This window comes from Dysidea avara, chromosome 6, assembly GCF_963678975.1.
Source record: "Dysidea avara chromosome 6, odDysAvar1.4, whole genome shotgun sequence".
Lineage (NCBI taxonomy): Eukaryota > Metazoa > Porifera > Demospongiae > Dictyoceratida > Dysideidae > Dysidea > Dysidea avara.
In genome coordinates, this window is record NC_089277.1 from 14,312,441 (window position 1) to 14,332,875 (window position 20,435).

Here is a 20,435-nt window from a genome sequence, read left to right on the forward strand (position 1 = left end):
ATTCACCAACTGTAACTTTCTATAGTTGACACACAAATAGTACTATAGTAATTTAGTTTAGTATTTACTTCCATACACAACTTGACAGATATACTTGCAGGAGTGACAGTAACCACAAGAGTACCCCCTTTACCAGAAGTGTTCATATTTACAACCATGAGTGGCTAAAGTAATAATAAGTTATGTACAAAAAGAATTTCATAGGTAATTACGCCACTGTAATAAAAACTTTGCAACCATCGCTATCATGCATGTACTAGTTTGAAAGTTTCTATACTCCACAAGATATTTAATGTGATCAACTTTTGAATAAATTGAATGCCTAACACTAGACAACTCTATTGCCAATCTAGACTTTTTCTCTGACATTTTACATCTTAGCCTGGGTATGTCCCTCCCCTTCTGTATCCTTCAGGACACAATTAATAAAACTGAAATGCAGTGTTGTACATGCTCTCAAAATACCTGCCACTATAAGATGCATGATGTCCACTGACAATAGTTAGTTTGCAAAGTGGAAATTAACTGACGGAAATTCCACTCCATAGCCATCCAAAGTTTTTGCAGTTTATAGACTTTGAATGGCACAGATTATTTTTTGTAGAAGTCCAGCTGATTGTCTGTTAAGTTTAAAGATTTTATGCAAGCATATAAATTTTGGTTAGATTGAATGAGTGTTACTTTGACCTCTCAACAATCAGCTAAGCCGTTGGATTTACAAAAACAAAACATTTTACATAATTTTAACACGTACACATACAGTTATAAAGATAATATTATAATGATATACTATAATGAAAGTTTGCACCTTCTAATTCCCACAAGAAATATTAATCACAATACCTTCATAGTTCCCTAGCTGGTTCAAGCCCAAAAGTCAGCCAGACAGGTGTATACCTTTAGTCACAGAATACATACAGTGCACACATCATGCTTGCACGTGTACCTTGTCCTCTGCAACTGTGTCCCAAACCGTAAAAGCTGAAGGTCCACAGGACATGAAAATGTTGGGACATTACTAGTAACATTGCAGTGTCTGCATTTTGGTGTCCACAAGACACTTCAGTTTTTGGTACAGTGAATTTTGTTTTTATTGACAGCTCAAGCTTGACTAGTTTGCAGTACAGTATACATAAAACCTGTCTATTCCAGTCACCTTTGGGACAATACTAAATTTACTGACCAGCTGCAGCAGGCTATGACTGCATTCTAAGACAGATGAGATCATTGTTTTTGTGCATGACAATAATATTATTAGCAGAATGGCCAGTTGAACAACAGGTAGCCTATTTATACAGATATTTGACAACAGGCTTAAATTTTACTGTGGCACATCAATGGTTTATGCCAGCTGGTATTATTCGCTGTCGAGTCACAAAACTCTGAACTTTTGTAACAATTGGACACTTGGAGAGAGCAAAATGATTCCATAGGCCACCTTAAGGTTCATGTCATTATTGTGTGGCCGACTTCGACTGATTCAAGTGTAGCTACATAGAGGCAAAAAGTTATAAGAATATGCAACTATACATACATTGCTTATTAATATAATGTGGCCCAGGGTTAGGCCTACATAAAGTATTATACCAGCATATTATTATAAAGCGTAATAGGCTAGAGTGCTATGCCAGCATAATGTTAGCATTTTAGGTAGATATTTCAAACTATGAAAATAGATCAATACTCTCTAATAGAGCAGCCAGTGGAAACTGCAAATTGCATTAGAGCACTCAAATGCATTGTACATAGCTTCTTAGGTCGATACTCTCTAATAGAACAGTCACTTTGTAGTGAAATACTCAAATAGAGAATTCACTGATTAAATGTTGCTAACCTAGGAGCATAATGGGAACAGCTGAAGAGCATAATAGGTGAAAATTTAGGGAAATTCCTGACAGCATTTTGGAAAAATTTTGATCATGAGCATATTTGACTCGAGCCTAGCCAGTATAATAGGCAGCTGCCAGTGTAATGCTATCGTACTAGGCGGATATTTCAAACTATATGGAGCATTGGAGCTTATAATTACATCAAGAGTTCATATTATATATTATGAATTGTTGCTTACATTGATTTCCATATATGCATGAATTTAAAAGTAGCTAATATAATTTATATAAATTGAGACTTCCTAAGCATTTTGGGTAAAATTCTAAGGCATGTTATTTTGACTCAGGCCTACCCATATGATTTCGTAGTTAATTATTGCCTCATGCATACACATGGTTAACATTAACTATTATTTCTTTTGATACGATGTTACAAGAGTACACTAATGATGAAAGTGTAAAGTTTAAAACATAATTACCGTACATTAGAAACAAACATCCAAATATGGTATACAAACAAATGTGATGTATACAAATCATTACAATATTATGTAGTGTAGTGTTGTACAAGATGGTAACTATAACAACCAGAATAAATTACACATAAAGGTAACCTAGCTACAAAAATTGGAATATTATAACCACAAATAATAAAAATAAAATGAAATAACTACTAACACAATTATCATCAAAACACAACAGTGTTAGTGTTACACTACTAGTGTATAGTTTACATAGTCACTTCACTTCTTGTAAAATATAAACACATTATTGTTATAAGGTCAGTAGTTGGTAAAGATCTGAATCCTTTTGTTGTTGAGGTCACTAACATAGATGCTACCATTAGGACTAAGAGCTATGCCAACAGGACCACTAAACTGACCATTAGCAGATCCACATGATCCAAAGTAATGAATGAAGTTACCAACATGGTCAAAGACAGACACACGTTGATTACCATCACTAACTAAGATGAAGCCATTCACATCAGTGGCAAGACTATATGGACTATTCAACTGACCCCTATTAGATCCTTGTGTACCAAACTTGCCTACATAATGACCATCAAGAGTAAAAGTGACTATGCAGTGATGACTAAAGTCAGCAACAAGCAACTGATTATTGACATTAACTGCTACATCCCAGGGACCACCTAACTGATCAGAACCAAAAGAGATGCAAAACTGACCATTGTGTTGGAACACTGATATACGATGGTTATTAGTATCAGCAACATATACCCTACCATTATGTGTTGTGATGCCATATGGAGACTGTAGTTGACCATCACCTGAACCATGACCTCCAAACTGTAACAAGTAGTTACCATTGACATCAAACTTCTGTACCCTGTGGTTAGAACAATCAACCACATAGAAGTGATTGTCATTATCAAATGCAATACCCATAGGATTTCTGAATTGACTACTACTGCTACCACTGTTACCAACCTTCCTAACTAACTTATCCTGACCATCAAACACATACACACAATGGTTGGAGTAGTCAGCTACTGCCCATACTCCATTCCTACCAAATGCAACACCCCAGGGTTGACCCATGCTACCATTATTATTCACTATCTTGTTAGGCAGGTTAAGCGCTTGATAATTCCTAACCACAATGCTGTAGGGACTTCCCTTAATTTCCTGACCATTTATGGACATATGTAACTTTGCCTCTCCACCGTGCTCACCTACAAATGAAGCCACATAACTACCATCATTGTTATCCCTCACCTCCCCAACAGTCACATTGCCTGTAAATGATTTTAACTGGACAAATACCTTGTGACCTCCTGTGGAACAATGATCTCCATTGTTATCCTTGGTGATGATGGTGACTTCTACCTTTTTGCCTACAATGATGGATTGTGGAAGATTAGCTACCTCAGAAGAACAGTGGTCTGCATTAGCTGAGAAAGAAACAAATTGTGGGAAAGGATCTTTATTAGCCGTAATCTCCATTGAGGCTGATTGTACAGGATGTTTGTTCACTTTCTTGTACTTCTCAGTTAGTTGCTGCATACCATCAATCACTTGCGTCTTTGCAGACAATGCTTCTTGGTCAGAGCTCTTCTCTAGAGCATCATTCAGTTCCTTCATGCTCACAAGTTCAGCTTGTGTTGAATCCACTTCATCAAGTTGTGTTGTAAGTGCCTTCTCTTTCTGTGACACTGTGTCACGTACTTGTTGCTTCACTTGATCTTTCTGCTTCATCAGCTTTTCAACCAGTTCATCGTAATGTTGATCAACTTGCTTGTTCACTTCATCACCTTGTTTTCTTATCTTCTTCACCATCTTGTCAATATTATCATGTACATCAGACAGGTCTTGGATCATTCCTACTATTGGAGTGGTGACCTTCTTTAACTGAGACCGGTGCTTACTGGCCATGTTTTTCATTGAGTCATGATTGTGGCCATTGTGTTTCTTCACAGTACAATAAACACACACCAGCTCATCACATGTCTCACAATAGTACTTCAGCTGTTCATCGTGATCTTTGCAAAGTGGTATTGCTGCCTTAGCTTGGATGGCTGATGTATCTTTGTTTGATCTCAGCTCAGTCAATGGTACTACACCATGGCCACGAAACCTCTTCTGACGATTATGACTGTCATTACAAACACTACATAGGAATGAATTGCAGTCAGGGCAAAATGACACCACAGGATCATCTTCATCGCAGTCATCACAATTGACTTTCTCTTCTCCAGCCACTTTCTTCTTCAGAATCAAATCATCAACTAGTCGGTTGATGAAGAAATTGGTAGCAAATTCCTTCACTCCTCCTGCAGGAACCTTAGCTTCCTTCCTGCACTCAGGACAGATGATCTTGGATTGTACCTGCATCTTCTCCAGACATCCTTCACAGTAGGAATGATAACAAGGCAGATACTTGGGGTTGTTGAACAGTTGATAACAAACTGGACAACTTAAATTATTTTGAGCTTTTTTCACCTCCACTGCTGACATTGTTCACTATAATGTGAAGAATAACAAAATATTACACACATGATAACAGTAAACAGATTACAAAAAAAAGTAGCAACTCAAATGATACAACAATAATATTCTGTGTCTTTACTGTATTGTACTGCGTAATTCAGTGTACATGCAGTAATTGTGTACAGATAAGACAAAGTGTATCTATCAAATACAGGTAGCTAAATTACATCAATCACCACAGCATGCACTGTAGGCTACAATTAGTAAATTCCCCCATGATGGGCCCCATCATTAAAAGGACATTGTTCAACAAGTAGATGGCTCATAAGTAATAGTTAGAGACCTACCATGACGATCTGAAAGGATTTTAAAAAGCAGGCAAAACTTGCACATTGATTGATTGTGGGTTGAGTAAAAACATCATCATGTCATCACATCTTGCACAAAATGTAAACCCACAATCACTTTCTATATTTTTTATATAGAAGGAAGCTCACTGATCTGCTCTGCCTCCTGAGGAGGCATAGCAGATCAGTGAGCATTAGCTTGGTGGGACTCCGGGAGATAGGAGGTCTCTAATCATTTTAGAGAACCACTCCAGAGGTCTCTAAGGGATTTTATAGACCTCATTATCTCCCTAAGATCAAAGAATTTTATGTATACCATTCTCTAATACAAAACAACACATTGTGGGTAAAAACTGGTTTGTTGACCCGGATCAGCATTGTAAGTGGGTCAGTACTGTTGACCCAGTTGATCCACTGACCAGAATAGTAATCCGGATGGGATCCGGATCTGACTCACATGTGACTCGGTTTAATTAAAATAGAGGTGTGAACATGTTCCAAACTAAATAAGAAGGTAAAACTTTAAGTTGTGGCAAGTTTTTCTCAAAACATGAACACAGCAAATTTTCTGTGATGTACCAAAATTTACCCTTGTGTAAGAAGCTTGATTAATACACGTGTAGGGCAACATTAAGAAATTCTGTAGGAAGTACTCCCACACTATTGAATTTTGTGAGAAAGATTCTTATACATGGCATAATGTGTAAGAACAATTCCTACACTTGTAGGAATGATTCCCACACTTGTAGGAATGATTCCTACACTTGTGGGAATTATTCCTACACTGCAAGAAGATGCCTTACACTTTGTGCCTTGTGTAGGAATCTTTCATACAAAATTCAACAGTGTGGGAATATTTCCTACAAAATTCTGCAAAGATTCTCAATAAAGCTCTACACATGTAGGAACCATGCTTCCTACACAAGTGTAAAATTCCTTCCAGCACTCTACCCCAAAATTATGATTTCCTATTTTATTTGGAATATGTTAGTGCCTCAAGAGCTAGATTAAAAGTCCACAAGTTCCAAGCTCCATTAGTTAGCCCTACATTTTTTACACTATAGAAAGGATTGTCTGCAAGAACCAAGTAGCTACATACGAGGCTATGTATTATCAAGTGAGTGTGACTACATGCAAGTCTACATGTAGCTACAGCAATCCAGAATAGTTACCTATATTTCAAGTAGCAACATGGATCCCAAAAGTGAGCGTAATTCCATGTATACTCACAGAGAACAGCTGATACAATTCTGATAAGCAGGCATGGCTCTACATGTCCTGCACAGACAGCAAAACATATTCCTGAATGGTGGGCATGGCTCCACATAAGTTTCTTGAGTATTTATAACTGCATTTATATTGAATACAATCAAGCTTGTTAACTTGTAGTCACATGTGATCTCATCCGGGTGAGACCCAGATATTCAGTGAAGTACGTGGATAAGATCCACTTGACCCAGGAAAAATGTGACCCAAATGACCCAGCCCACTTACAACACTGACCCAGATATTACTCAATGACCCCTAATGGCAATCAGCTAGTGTATGACTTGGAATGATCAAGTCATCGCAATTAAATTAACAGTACAAGCCTTAGTACTGTAGATGTCTTGCTATTTTAGATGCAGTTATAGTGTCACTGAAGTTTTAGCTAAGACAAAAGATTACGGCTAGAGACATAGCTACAGGCAAACAAAAGTGGAAAGCTTCCTTTAATGGTTGAAATACCTGTAGAAGTGACTTTACTTGAAAATAATTGCATAACAATTAAAAACTTTTCTTGTTCCTTACTACTGTCAGGAACACAACTGCTGAAAATTACACAATCTACACTGTAGCTGTGTTTTGAAAAAAAAAATGAGCTGAAATAACAGTTACAAAGAAGCTCAAGACATCGACTTGTCAGCCACATGTGTAGTTTCTATTTAACATCCACCACACAAATATTCTTTCATCAGCCTTGTAATCTCAAGCTTAACATCACCCTTCAGCTTGTCATCCAAAAACTTCAAGTTATGGAATCTTGGATCAATAGCACTTGCTAGCACTAGTGTTTCAGTAGGGTTTAAATAGTCAAGCCCTCATCTACATCGTAAGGCAATAGAAACCTTTGCTTTGAACTCCTTAATGCAGGAGGAATCATCATCATTGACTTCCAGCTTCGTAATCAGCCCATGTACAATTGGCAACACACCAGAAATTGACACATTATTTTCTTCACTAAGAAACACTGTAGCAACCTCTAGATGCTCCAACACCTTTGACAAATCCTCCAGAATGATCCAATGTGCTGGTGACAACTCTAGGTATTGATACTGATGTTATGTCACACTCTCATCATCAAGCACTGCAGTCAGAGGCCACGTATTGTGCAGCATACTCTGTATCATGTATAATGTACTATTCCATCTAGTAATGCAGGCCTGCTGCAACTTCTTCGGTTCAACAGACATTGTTTCTTGTCGTCTTTTGAGTTCAGCAGTGGCAAGAGCACTGTGCCAAAAGTGAGTTACTAACTTCTTTGCTTCACCTAAAGCTTGTGAAATGGCAGTGAGACTCAAGCCTTCCTCAATACAAAGTTGCAACCAATGTGCAGCACAACTGTAGCTCTGTCAATTACCAGTCTCTTCATGCATTTTGTCACCAGCCAACTCCATGTTTGAGCACTGGTCATGTACCACTGATAGCAGACGTTTCTTCTTCAAATCGTAATCTGCCATCACCTGCTGCACTTTCTCAACAATGTTGTCTGCTGTATGGTGCTCAGGGAATGGAGATGTTGCCAGAACACAGGTAACCATATTCCATCTGCTGGTAATAAAATGACAGGTAAGTGATAAGTAAGCATCATTGGCTCGACTGGTCCAAATATCCATTGTAAAAGCAAAGAACTCCACCTCTGTTTGAAGGTAATCTTTGATGGCAGCTTTTCCATTTGCAATCGGTAAGTGTCTATACACTTGTAAACAGTTAGTCCTCCTCCTCTGCTTAGGAACCAACGGACACAACAAACACTGAATGGCCCCTTGTATACTCTCAACTGGGAATATGTACCTTCACCAATACAATCCAGTTCCTTGTAGTACACAGTAAAGACTTGTCAAGAGCTACTACAGCATAGTCACAGAGGAGGTAGGACATGCATTGTAAGTGCTGCTTACTTTAATTCCATATTACTATTTGGTATTTCATGTGAGTCTCAATAGTTGCAGTATAAAACCTGCAACTAAGCTTGTGTATCCATTTCAATGCTTATAAGTTATTTTGTTTCACAAGACTTTATTGGCAATAATCATTATTTTGCTAGGGGCACTTACAAGTCAACATACGTTTCTTTGAAGCTTACGTTAAATGCTAACTAAACATCTATTGAGACCTACAAAACTCCATTTTTATATTTGTACTACATACACGCAGTTCACATGAAATACTAACATGCAATTAAAGAAAGCAGCATGCAGTCTTACCTCCTATGGCATACTCAGATTGCTGTTACACAGATCCCCAACTTCAAGGTGACCAGTCATTATTATGCCAGCAATGTCTCTTCTCTCTAGAGGGCTACTACCAATGCAATAGTGGCAATAGCTGATACAGTATGAATGCCAGCCCCAAACAACAACCACCACCCATGCATGTCAACATAAACTACTAGACCCCACAAGGAAGACAGTCCACAAAGTTAAAGCACTTGCATGAGCGAAGATCAAACAAATAAGATTGCTATTATTTTCATAATGGAAAATACAACATTTTTGATCACATGCGTATCATTTTAAATTGTCAGAAGTAGCCAAAAAGATACAATTCATTTGTTTTACTACCACACCTGAACTATAGACAGCTTCATATACATGTAGGTAGAAACAACAAATATTATAGTTGGAATAGCAATTGTGCAATGGCTGTAAATCTTTTACAACTTGTTGAAAAGCAATATTAAAGTAGGTGTATGTCCTAATTGGTTCTATTCCAGCTTTTATACCTTTCCTAAAAGATGGGGGGCCGAGGGGGGTTATTTTAGCTGACACTTGTGTGGAAGTTGGAGGCTGGCTTATGGTTGCAGTGAATAAACAATACAATGCGTGAAACACACTCAGTGGCATGCTCATTTTTTAGGGGATGGGGCATGGCACCCCCCTCCCTAGGAAAAGTTTTAAAGTCTTGAAAAAAGTAGTGATGGCTAGCTGGCCGGGCAATACCAGGATTATCAGAACGATATGATATCGATATGATATTGAGTCAAAATTGATACTTTTCAATACAATATTGTAACATGAATTTGCATGAGTAAATAGCTAGTTTTCTCACATAATTTAGCTATATGGCTATACACAATGTTGATTTTTCTGCCCACATACTGAGTGATTTGAAAGTTTCTGAAGGTAATGGAAAGCTACAATCAACTATTAAATAAGCTCAAATACATGTTAAAGTTAATTCAGATCATGTGATATATCGTATCGAAATATCACAATCTAAAAGATATATCGATACTTTTTGATATTGGCAAAAATCAAATGATACAATTTAATATCGTTATATCACCCAACACTAAAAAATACTGTAAGTGCTGGCAAGATTCAATCTGATGACACTTTTTGCAAACGCAGTCAATTAAAATCTTTCAGGTACAACATAGTCTCGTGTAGCCAGATCCTTTTCTTTCTTTTGTGTGGGGGCGGGAAAAGAAAAGGGTCTGGTGAACATAGTATAGCATCGTCATTGGCCTATCCAGAGATTGTGGGGATTCTACTGCACAGCTTCCGGATTGTTTGTGGGTGCAAATGAGGTGTTTTGCTAATCTTTACGTCATTTTGCATCCTGTTGCCATAGATATAAAGCAGTAGCTATGGTAATACAATGCAAATGATGCAAAGATCAGCAGATCACACCATAGATATACAGACAAGTACCCGGGATTTGAATCATCTGGTTTTTCAGGCCGTATCATTGTTACCGGAATTAGCAATATCTTCGAATTTATCACACAGAAGAATAATTCTACTCTTGAGACTACTTCTCAAAACATTAATAATTAGTTGCCGTGCGCTATAAGTGTAATTCCCTCGTTAATGGTGGCTATGTATCGGCAGCCGCATCGAGAGACACACCTACAAACCAGGCCCTACCACTAATTTACCACCCCCTTTTGTGAGGAAGGCTTACCAACAACTAAGCAAACACTATCACATATTGACATTTTACAGAAACGTATTGTGAATGGCGTATTTCACTATCATACCTTTTTCAAAGTGGGTAACAATGGCGGATCCAGGATGGGGCATTTGGGGCAAATGCCCTCCCAGTGACCTTGTGGAGGAGCCATAGCTACTTCTCATACTATTACAACTTTATGTCAGCCCAAGATCAGCTTATATAACTCATGAAAATATGCACATTTATTAGCATTATTACAAATTCACCTGAAACCAAAGCGAACCAAACTCAAACTAGCTATGAAATTGTCACCCTGCACCTTCGTGCGTACTAAGCGCCTCTAAAAATAATTATTGTGTTGCTGTTGTTTAAGACATTCAGAGCTATTTAAACAGTTTTTAAAGGCCAAAATGGTAAAAATCAACAGTGAGATACTACTAAGAGGTGTATTATTTGCTGCAGCAAAATGCAGCAACTAACAACAGAATCTGACTCTCCCTAACCACCTACAACTTGGCCTGTTTGTGCCCCTCCCCTTGCCAGGTCCTGGATCCGCCCCTGGGTAACAATGATCTAGCAAAGGTGTTTGTATTGAAGTCAATGGACTCACGTGAAAAGACCCAATCCTGGGTACTAGTATATCTATGATCACGCCTTATATCCATGGTAACAGAATGCAAATGACACAACGATTAGCAAAACACATCATTTGCACCCACAAACAATCTAGAAGCTGCACAGTCAATCTCAGGATGACGTTCACCAGACCATTTTCTTTCCCCGCCCCCATACAAAAGAAAGAAAAGGGCCTGACTACGCGGCGAGACTAGGTACAACATATGTACGAATCATTCCACTACATGCTGCCAGTTTAAGAACCACAACATTTAATCACATGTAACGTCACACAAGGCAATTATTGGCGGAGCTCTGTCCCCCAATCTCATCTGAAAGTTTGGGGGCTCCAGCTCCCACCTCCACTACCAAGGAGTGAATTGAGTGAGATTGATGACTGCGTGCGTGCAAATGAGAGAAAGGTTGAATGCCCGTGACCACGTCTCACACGAGAGTTACAATTATGATAATAATGCAGTTCTACTGATCAGTTCAATAAATGCAGGTAATTCCAGACACTTATATCATTCTCAACAACATTAGAATCCTTGGGCCTATCATTTGTTATACTAATACAGTGTCAGGGGCGAATCCAGGGGGGAGGGGGGGCTTTGGGGGCTGAAGCTCCCCCCCCTTCATATTTAGGCTTTACTTGATCAATATGCTGAGTATTATAATGAAATTTTGTCTTAGCATAATTATATGATCACTAATAATACAAATACTCATAAAACCACCTTATAAACATCTTTCCAATGTATTATCAGTGGATTTATGCTAAAGTTTATGTAACAAGGACCCAGATCAACATTGGAGGTGTACAAGATCGAGATACTCTAATAGAGCAGTCAGCTAACTACTCTAATAGAACATTCACTGGAACATGTAGTTGGTTCTGTTATGGAATTTTTCCAAATCTGCCTGCACTTAATTATACATACAATGAAGTGCATTAGTCTGTTTAAAGGGCTTCATTCATGCATCTACTTGTGTATAGTTAATATGTATGGCAATACTTAATTCAGGTACACAATTTTCATTGAAAATGCTCTCAGATTCAATCTTGTATTGTTCAAATTTCACTTTCAACATTATTATTCTAACAAGCACCTATTCAGTGTTGTGCAATTGTGAGAGGGGTGCATCATGTACTAGGTTGTCTGTACCTACCCAAACTTTTCCATTAGCAAAATGCTTCAGAGAGCCATACCTATAATCTAAAGGCAGTATATAAAATATCTAGATATGAATTTTATGTGGAAATGTCTCCAAATTGCAGTATTTTAGCATCTATTTTTCAAAATTTTCCTGGGGGGGCATGCCCCCAGACCCCCCTAGTTCCAGCATGCTTTGCATGCTGGGAAGTGTGCTTCGCACACCTCTACCCAAGAGATTAGTACCTTGAGTTAGCCCCCCCCCTTTATAAATCCTAGATCCGCCCCTGAGTGTCCTATATGGCCTATCTACAAACCAAAATTGAAGCGAATCCGTTATTCCATCGCGAAGTTTCACACGAATTTGTAGCCTAACCATGGGTATTTTTGTACAAAACTTTGAAAATGTTAGGCAGCCCAAGCTCATATTTTCGATTGTCAAAGGTTTATAAAAAGATCGTACCCTAGGGTAATTGCATAGCAAGAATTCATGCAGCACAGGCGGAGTAGCAGTCGATTTTTTCAATATTCGCGAATTACATAAACCTTTTAAAATACGCACTGCTACTTCCTCCCAAAAGGTATGAACTTTCTACTTGATATATCAGGCCCGTAGCCAGGGGGGGGGTTCGGGGGGTTCAGAAGAACCGCCCTCTTGGAAAAAAGGTCCACAATCAGTTTTGGTATACAAGTCCAAATTTTCAGGAGCAAAAGTCCATTAGCTACAGTTTACTAGATACCACTAATAAGAAACTAAATTAAGCGCTTCGAGTAACTCATTCATTGCATGGATTAAATGCAATGCAAGATCGAGATACTCTAATACTATAGAGCAGTCAACCACTCTAATAGAACAGTCACAATATTTGGACCTTTACTAAACTAGGGGGGTTCTTTTTGACCAAAAGTGGACCTAAAGGTCCACTTTTGGTCAAAGGTCCACTTTTGGTCAAAAAGAACCCCCTTTCAAAATCCCTGGCTACGGGCCTGTATATAAGCTGCAGATGAGTGGTACTTCAGTCTCTATACTTTTAAAGAGGATTGGTAATCTGTAGAAGGGCGCTACTTGATTGTTATTCTAAGTGTCCGGAATTAGCCGCATGTTGCATTTCTACACGATGTTAAATTTTGGCTCATAACTCCTCAGCAGTTGATTGTATCAAAGCGAAATTTGTACTGCAGATGCATCATAAGATAGGCTTTAAAACGATTCTTAGAGTTTGTGCTTACTTGTTGGGAGTGCAATGTTAGAGCGATTTTATCAAAGAGTGTCCGGAAATACCATCATTTACCTTACCAAATATACACACTAATACAATTACCTGATGCACACTTCAAGGAGTGAAACTTCAAAAAAAATCAAGTAGTCTGCGGCTTCTCTTGATCTGTTCAGTTCACTGCTACAACTTAACCAAGGGTGTGTCACTCCAATAGACACTGTACTACGATCTGCGACCGCGGTCAAAATCAATTTTCGATTTTGACCGTTGACTTTAGTCGAAAGTTTGTCTTGACCATAGACCTGGTTCCGTTTATTTTCGCTATATTTTCGTGCACTACTAACTAGCGAAGCTTTGACCGTGCTGGGAAAACAGCGTGACCGTTGTTCTTCGTGAAAAACCGGCCTTGTTCATTGACCTTTAGCTTTGACCGCGGTCGCAGTACAGTGCCTATTGGAGTGACACCCCCTTGCTAAACGCTCACGCCCAACTAAAGTGCGCGTTAATCACGTGCACAGCTTTATCACGCGAGGCGACACTTGATAGCGTAGATACAAGTAGCTAGCTGTGCATGTCTGCCCTTCACAACTTTGTGGTATAAGATTATTATAAACATCAATAATCATTATTAAAAAAAGGAGACAAAACAAAACACTGCAAGAACAGTTTTACAACAACCACGAAATGAATGTGTGTGTGTGTGTGTGTGCGTGTGTGTGTGTGTGTGTGTTTTACATGTTGTTTATACAGGACATACATACAAAATACATTATATTACAATATTATAATAGTGCTAACATATCTTCTTCTCTATACAATAACAACTATAAGGACACTCTGACAATAAAATAGTATATTAATATGTACAAATGACATGTTCGATGTTTTGTGATTGCATTCAAAAAAAGTCTGTTGTCATGGGGATCACAATGGTGCCCAAATTTTAGCTGTAAAGAAAAGAGAAATCAAAATTCACAATAATGCTATATGTGATAGTCAAAATGGTGTACATGTTATAGTTATATATCCTGTTACAAAGGTGACATTATTGTTACTAAGCATCTACGAGGTGAAGCTGCGGACGAGTGTAATAACAATGAGGATGGCAACTAATTTATCTCACAATACTCTGCCTAGTTATCACACAGCGCTCCACTCTGACACACTCTCACACAATGGGATTTAATACAGGTTATCAGCTGCAGAGAACATTATGGCTAACTAGCTGTTTACCAACAACTATAGACAGACAGACAGATTTCCCAGCAGGATACTTATTGACTAGAGATCATAAGTTGACACTTATGATCTCTAATCCATATTAAGTGTCATGTGGAAAACTTGTCTGGTTGAGACTAGCCTACTATACTCCTCACTAACAATTGAGCAAAATGTTGTTACTCTAACAACTAGCCTCATTTTTTTTTCTTTTTTAGTGAATTCTGTCACATGTTGACTTGATGTGTACTACTCAACTTTCTGCTACAGTTGTTATTAGTGTTCGCTTTATCTCTCAACTCAACTTGGGTGTGATCTCAAGCTTAATATAGTACTCAGCCTCTATTCACTTTGTTACTAAGCCACACTACTCCTAAACTAGCTACATATATGGGACATCAGTATACTATACAAGCACACACTGCTGGTATACTATAAGAACATACGAGAAGCTGCTCTTTTGCTAGAGGGTTTGTTGCCTCCATTGATTAGTGATACTAACTTGGAGCTGCGACCTGTGGAATGTTAAAGGCATTGCAATACTAAATACATACGTACTGTAAGTGCATTTACATACCTAGAGTACTGGTCATTTTTGGTGATGGTGGAGGTGAGTCTGAAGACACTGATCCCTGTTTGGGAGACATGGGTATACTGCTGGGTATGGAGCCTTGCCGTGATGTTCTGTGCATGACTGCGATTTGCAGATAGACTCTCTGGTTTCTTGTCTGATTTCTTGTGTGTGTGAACTAAAACAATATCAACAAACTAAAGTACTTATGAACCAGTTTGGCATTAAACTGCTCTACACAATTTAAGTAACCATAGCATTACACAAATGTTAAACTCAGTGTGCATCAATTGGAATTTCACAAACCTGTCACTAAAATCTTAAACAACACATCAAGGTGACCCTCATCAGTTATTATGTAAGGTTGCTCCACGTAGGTTTTTACTCTTTTTCTCATTTGATGTTGTGAATATGTAAAAGTTGGCATAATCATAGTTGTGTTAACAAATGGAATAAAATTCTTGACCTCAAAGGCTATACAATAAATCTTAATAACTTGCTAACCTGAGTATAAACTCTCTTAAGATTATTGACAGTTGCTTGATAAGCTGTAGGACTCTTAAACGTTATTCTCAATAAACCGTGTAATGACTTGGGTGGGGTACCCAGATGTACCATCACAGCTTCTACTGGTGGAGGCTGTTAAGAACACAAGTGTACTATCAATGTACTTAATGTTACTGAAGTGTGAACTGTATTTGCTATGTATGTAGTACACTAGTGAAATACTCCAATAGAACAGTCACTAGTTACACAGTTCTCTTACCATCATTGGCTTCATACAGTACAGTTTACAGTTCTTCACTTCTTGAGCTATCATTCTCAACTTCTCAAAGTTGATCTAAAGACAATTTATGTGAAGTAAAGGTATCCATGTTAATACCACACAATTAAATTACATACCATGTTCTCAACCATTGAGTCATTCCCCAGGTAGATGAATGTGTGGCCACTGGGAAATATGGTATTAATGGTCGATCAGATACTTTGAGAAGATTACGGTAATTTACAAAAATTCTTGTAGGGTCCATGAATAATTCTAAATCCTATAAAAAATCTGAAATTAATCACCATATCACATGTACAAGTTTCACAACATACTTTTTCTCATTTTACGATATTTTCCAGGAACTTTTTCCCATGTTGGTTTTAATCTTTGAACAAGTGAATGACTTAGACCACTAAAGGATTAGTACATCAAATTAGTACATAGACAAGTTGGACATAGTACACGTACACAACACACACACACACACAACACACTATACTTACCTTAGTATGGCAAACATTGTATTGTAATTTCTCAAATCCTTCAAGTATTCTACACAACAAATGACATTGATAATCAACATACAGTGTGAGTATAGTCAGTCACTGACTTGCTATCTTGATCATGTGTCTTAAAATTTCTGCTCTTCTTGTTGAGCTTTGCTCTTGTAGTATTGTAGTGATGGTCCAGTACAAGTGATTGTTGGTCATCTGTCAAACAACACCATGTGTTATGTGTATATGTATATACTGTGTGTGTGTGTGTGTGTGTCAGTGTGTGTGTGTGTGTGTGTGTGTGTGTGTGTGTGTGTGTGTGTGTGTGTGTGTGTGTGTGTGTATGTATGCATCCGTAAGTATGTGTAACCATTAGTACATTGGTACAAGATGTGACAACAGCTTGCACAATTGACTACCATACTGCTACACATCAGTGTGCTGATACATAACAATGAACAGCAGAATAGGTGTCGAGGTGGGAGCCCCCCCCCCCCCCCCCCCCACCCCCACTCCATCAGATAGTTTCCTGTTCGCATCCTAACAGTAAAGATAACTTTTAAAGCACAATTTTGTTATTGATTTCAACAGTTTGCAACATCACTTGTGTCATCAATACGATACAGTTTGAAAAACACAAGGCAACACCTTCCAGTATATACTGTAAGGATGCATAGTATATGTGCAGTGCATATATGTGCATAACAAACATACGTACGTCTTCAAACTTTGAAATATTGACATGTAAGTGTGGTCCATGTCTACTCCACAGATCATCAAGGTATTCCGTTGCATCAATATCACAGAACACCAGAGAGTCCTACGTGGATAACAAAACAATTAACTCATCACAACATTACTACTGGTCACTGTGTAATTTTAATTATGGACACACCAAACACACATTAGGTACATCATGCTTACTATTCTAGTGAACTCTTGTGTGATGACTTGTGGATCTAACTTGAGTATTTGTTTATGTATTTTGCTCTCTTTGATTATTTCCTGAAATAAGGAATAAATAATAATAATACGTAACAACTGCTTATCTCTAAGGCATGTCTTGCTCTCACCTGTTGAACCTCTTCTTGTATCAGAGTTGCCAATGTGTCTCTTTCCTTTAGATAATATCTGTGTACACAAAGTGTGAGAATTGTGTGAGAATTGTGTGTTTAAAAATATGTGAAGGAGTAACTATGCTATTTAATCCAATAAAGTTATGCAGGTCAGCCAGGTGTTCGGGTAGTACTGAGTTACGGACTGGTCCCTCCCTGCCGGCCACCGTTACCAAAGTGATACAATAATTCCTGTATAGAATAAATGGCACATAGAATGACTATGACTTAGATATCACAACACACTGTCTGACATTTTGGCTAAGGTCGTCTGGAAAAAACTCTCGGACAACTCTTTCTATGACCTCACCAACTGTAGTTTTCTAAAGTTGACACACAAATACAGTAGTAAATATAAGAGCACTCTAATGTCTACATCCATACACTCACTTGAGAGACACTTATAAACTTGTAGGAGTGATCCAGTGTATACAACTTTATGACAGCATCCACAAGAGTGCCACTTTTACCAGAAGTGTTCGTATTTATAACCGTGAGTGGCTCATTTAAATCAATGGTGTTTAGATTTCCAACAAATGAAGACTGTTTTATCTAAAAACCACAATCATAGACTCATTAAAAGCTTGAGCATTAAACCGGGGTGTTTAAAGCTACATACAAAACTCAGGGAGATTCACAGAAAAAAATTCTCTACCTCTCCATCTGTCATGTCCACTCCATAGGCTGCTATGTCATCTACAGAAGCTTGTTTTGCCAGAGGAGCTTTCCATTTACCTGAACTACGTCTTTCTACGCTTGTTGTATGCATGGATGATGCACTGCGTGGCCGAGGAGGATGTAGATCTGTTTCTTCTAGATCATAAGTGCTTTGCCTACAAGTAAAAGAAGAAACTTAAAACAGCACACATGTTACATCCGAGTGTATGTAAAATGTGTGCCTGCATGCATGCTTACCGTTTTATTGTTTTATTTACTTCTTTAGTGACTTTGTGAGTCACACTACGAAGAATTTTCACTGGATCTCTGAGCTTAATTCTTGCAGACCCTATTGTACAAAGTGTGGATAACACTGCACAATTGGGTGTGGCTCTAAGAGATCACCTGATTCCCTGCTGGAGTCACTCCCACCTCTGGATTTTGCCTGTAGGGAAGATCCATGAGGTCTCATCGGAGGAGGGGCTGGTATATTGTTTCTTGTCTGTACTGTACTAGCTGTATCCATCTGTGGTGAGCAATAACTACAGTAAATAAAATTCTAATTAATGCCTAACACAAATACAAAGGTACGTATCATGTTTAAGTATGTATGTGTAAATATATACAACATCACCAACCTGATCAATTACTGATGATGGAGTGTTACGAACAAAACTCTTGTATGCTGTAAAGAAACAGCAAGCACATAACAGCTAGCTATATGTATCATTAAAAAAATATGGTTAGTACAGTAGCATACAGCGGGTTGTCTGTGCAAGCTCTAAACGTTTGCAACAGCCTCCAGCATAATTTTCTGTGATTGCTACGGTAAACTTATGACCGATTTCTCCATAATTCTATGTGGATACTATGACAGAAGAAAACTTTATGGGTTTGAAAAACACTACCTCTTCACTCCAATATTTTGAATTTTGTGAGTGTCAATATGCAAAATTCACAAAACTTTGTAACTTACAGGTAACCCGCTGCATGGTAACTACTGGTTTAATTTTACACTAAAGTCTGTTACCTGGAAAATTCCTTTTCACAACTAATTCCAATTTGTAGTTGTTCTGTAGTAGCTTTTGAGCCTACACATGTAATAAACTGATTACTACTTGACTGTGTAATACTTTATGTGTACCTTTGTCAATGACATCTTTTCACAATTAGAATTGTTGATGGAAACAAGCTGGAAAGAAAAATACAAACAATAAAACAAGCAGTTTACACAAACACCCATACTTGCAGAACACACACACACACACACACACACTACACACACACACACACACACACACTACACACACACACTACACACACACACTACACACACACACTACACACTACACACACACTACACACACACACACTACACACACACTACACACTACACACACTACACACACACACTACACACACACACTACACACACACACTACACTACACACACACACACTACACACACACACACTACACTACACACACACACTACACTACACACACACACTACACTACACACACACACACTACACACACACACTACACACACACTACACACACACACACACACACACTACACACACACACTACACACACACTACACACACACACACACTACACACTACACACACTACACACACACACTACACACTACACACACTACACACACACACTACACACACACACTACACACACACACTACACACACACACTACACACACACTACACACACACACACGCACTACACACTCACTCACTCACATGCACTACACACACACACACCAGCTACACACATATACAAACACGCTATACATATATTCTTACTTGATCTCCTACTCGGAGTCCCTTCTGGTGGGCGGTTGACCCAACTAGCACACCAATAACAAAGATAAGTGGCTCCATGTCATGTTCTCCACCAATTTGGAAATCTATTACAGTCTTAACTGCTTCTCTTTCCTGGTGGGAATTAAAAAGAACACAGCAGTAACCATGAAATAATGAGCACTTGGCAAGTCACTTACCAATTCAATGGGACGAGGTTTAGAGTAAGTACTTCTTGCAATATCCAGCACTCTTAGAGGACCAAGTTTGTTCTAGAACATTTTAAATATACATGTACATGTGTCTATGAATACTAACAAGTGGTAACTAACTCACCTCTCCTTTTAGGAGTTCTTTAAACTTATCCAGGAACCCAGTCATCTCATCATCACCATCAAAATCACCATAGTGATTGGTGACCCAGTGTAGTACTATGTGTATTATCTGTAATTAGATCATGTGAGCATAAACTAGCAAATAAAGAGACAAACAAACAAACACACAAACACAC

General features: G+C 38.3%; 2 protein-coding genes across 5 annotated transcripts in view; both read right to left on the reverse strand.

The window, feature by feature from the left end:
* The window catches only part of LOC136259173 (rap guanine nucleotide exchange factor 6-like), a 40,546-nt gene that overhangs the window by 16,859 nt on the left and 3,252 nt on the right, over nucleotides 1-20,435 (reverse strand). The window contains exons 8-28 of one of the 4 annotated variants that reach the window (XR_010703233.1): nucleotides 20,261-20,368; nucleotides 20,125-20,196; nucleotides 19,928-20,059; nucleotides 19,245-19,292; nucleotides 19,131-19,191; nucleotides 18,739-18,785; nucleotides 18,506-18,626; nucleotides 18,359-18,449; nucleotides 18,099-18,276; nucleotides 17,834-17,995; nucleotides 17,690-17,766; nucleotides 17,526-17,635; nucleotides 17,402-17,460; nucleotides 17,253-17,333; nucleotides 17,047-17,148; nucleotides 16,445-16,544; nucleotides 16,338-16,386; nucleotides 16,168-16,246; nucleotides 15,969-16,111; nucleotides 15,832-15,906; nucleotides 15,583-15,704 (exon numbers count right to left, since the gene is read on the reverse strand). Coding sequence is in view for 3 of the 4 variants with exons in the window: in XM_066052617.1 (XP_065908689.1) it covers nucleotides 16,062-16,111; nucleotides 16,167-16,246; nucleotides 16,338-16,386; nucleotides 16,445-16,544; nucleotides 17,047-17,148; nucleotides 17,253-17,333; nucleotides 17,402-17,460; nucleotides 17,526-17,635; nucleotides 17,690-17,766; nucleotides 17,834-17,995; nucleotides 18,099-18,276; nucleotides 18,359-18,449; nucleotides 18,506-18,626; nucleotides 18,739-18,785; nucleotides 19,131-19,191; nucleotides 19,245-19,292; nucleotides 19,928-20,059; nucleotides 20,125-20,196; nucleotides 20,261-20,368 (1,728 nt within the window). In the remaining variant the exon portion in view is untranslated. Of the gene's footprint in view, nucleotides 1-15,582; nucleotides 15,705-15,831; nucleotides 15,907-15,968; nucleotides 16,122-16,166; nucleotides 16,247-16,337; nucleotides 16,387-16,444; nucleotides 16,545-17,046; nucleotides 17,149-17,252; nucleotides 17,334-17,401; nucleotides 17,461-17,525; nucleotides 17,636-17,689; nucleotides 17,767-17,833; nucleotides 17,996-18,098; nucleotides 18,277-18,358; nucleotides 18,450-18,505; nucleotides 18,627-18,738; nucleotides 18,786-19,130; nucleotides 19,192-19,244; nucleotides 19,293-19,927; nucleotides 20,060-20,124; nucleotides 20,197-20,260; nucleotides 20,369-20,435 lie in introns of those variants that run through there. The other 3 variants (XM_066052617.1, XM_066052618.1, XM_066052619.1) reach the window with 3 other exon arrangements.
* LOC136258321 (E3 ubiquitin-protein ligase TRIM71-like) lies at nucleotides 2,336-4,807 on the reverse strand. The gene has a single exon (XM_066051644.1). The coding sequence runs from the start codon at nucleotides 4,805-4,807 to the stop codon at nucleotides 2,612-2,614; it is 2,196 nt and encodes a 731-aa protein (XP_065907716.1). The 3' UTR covers nucleotides 2,336-2,611.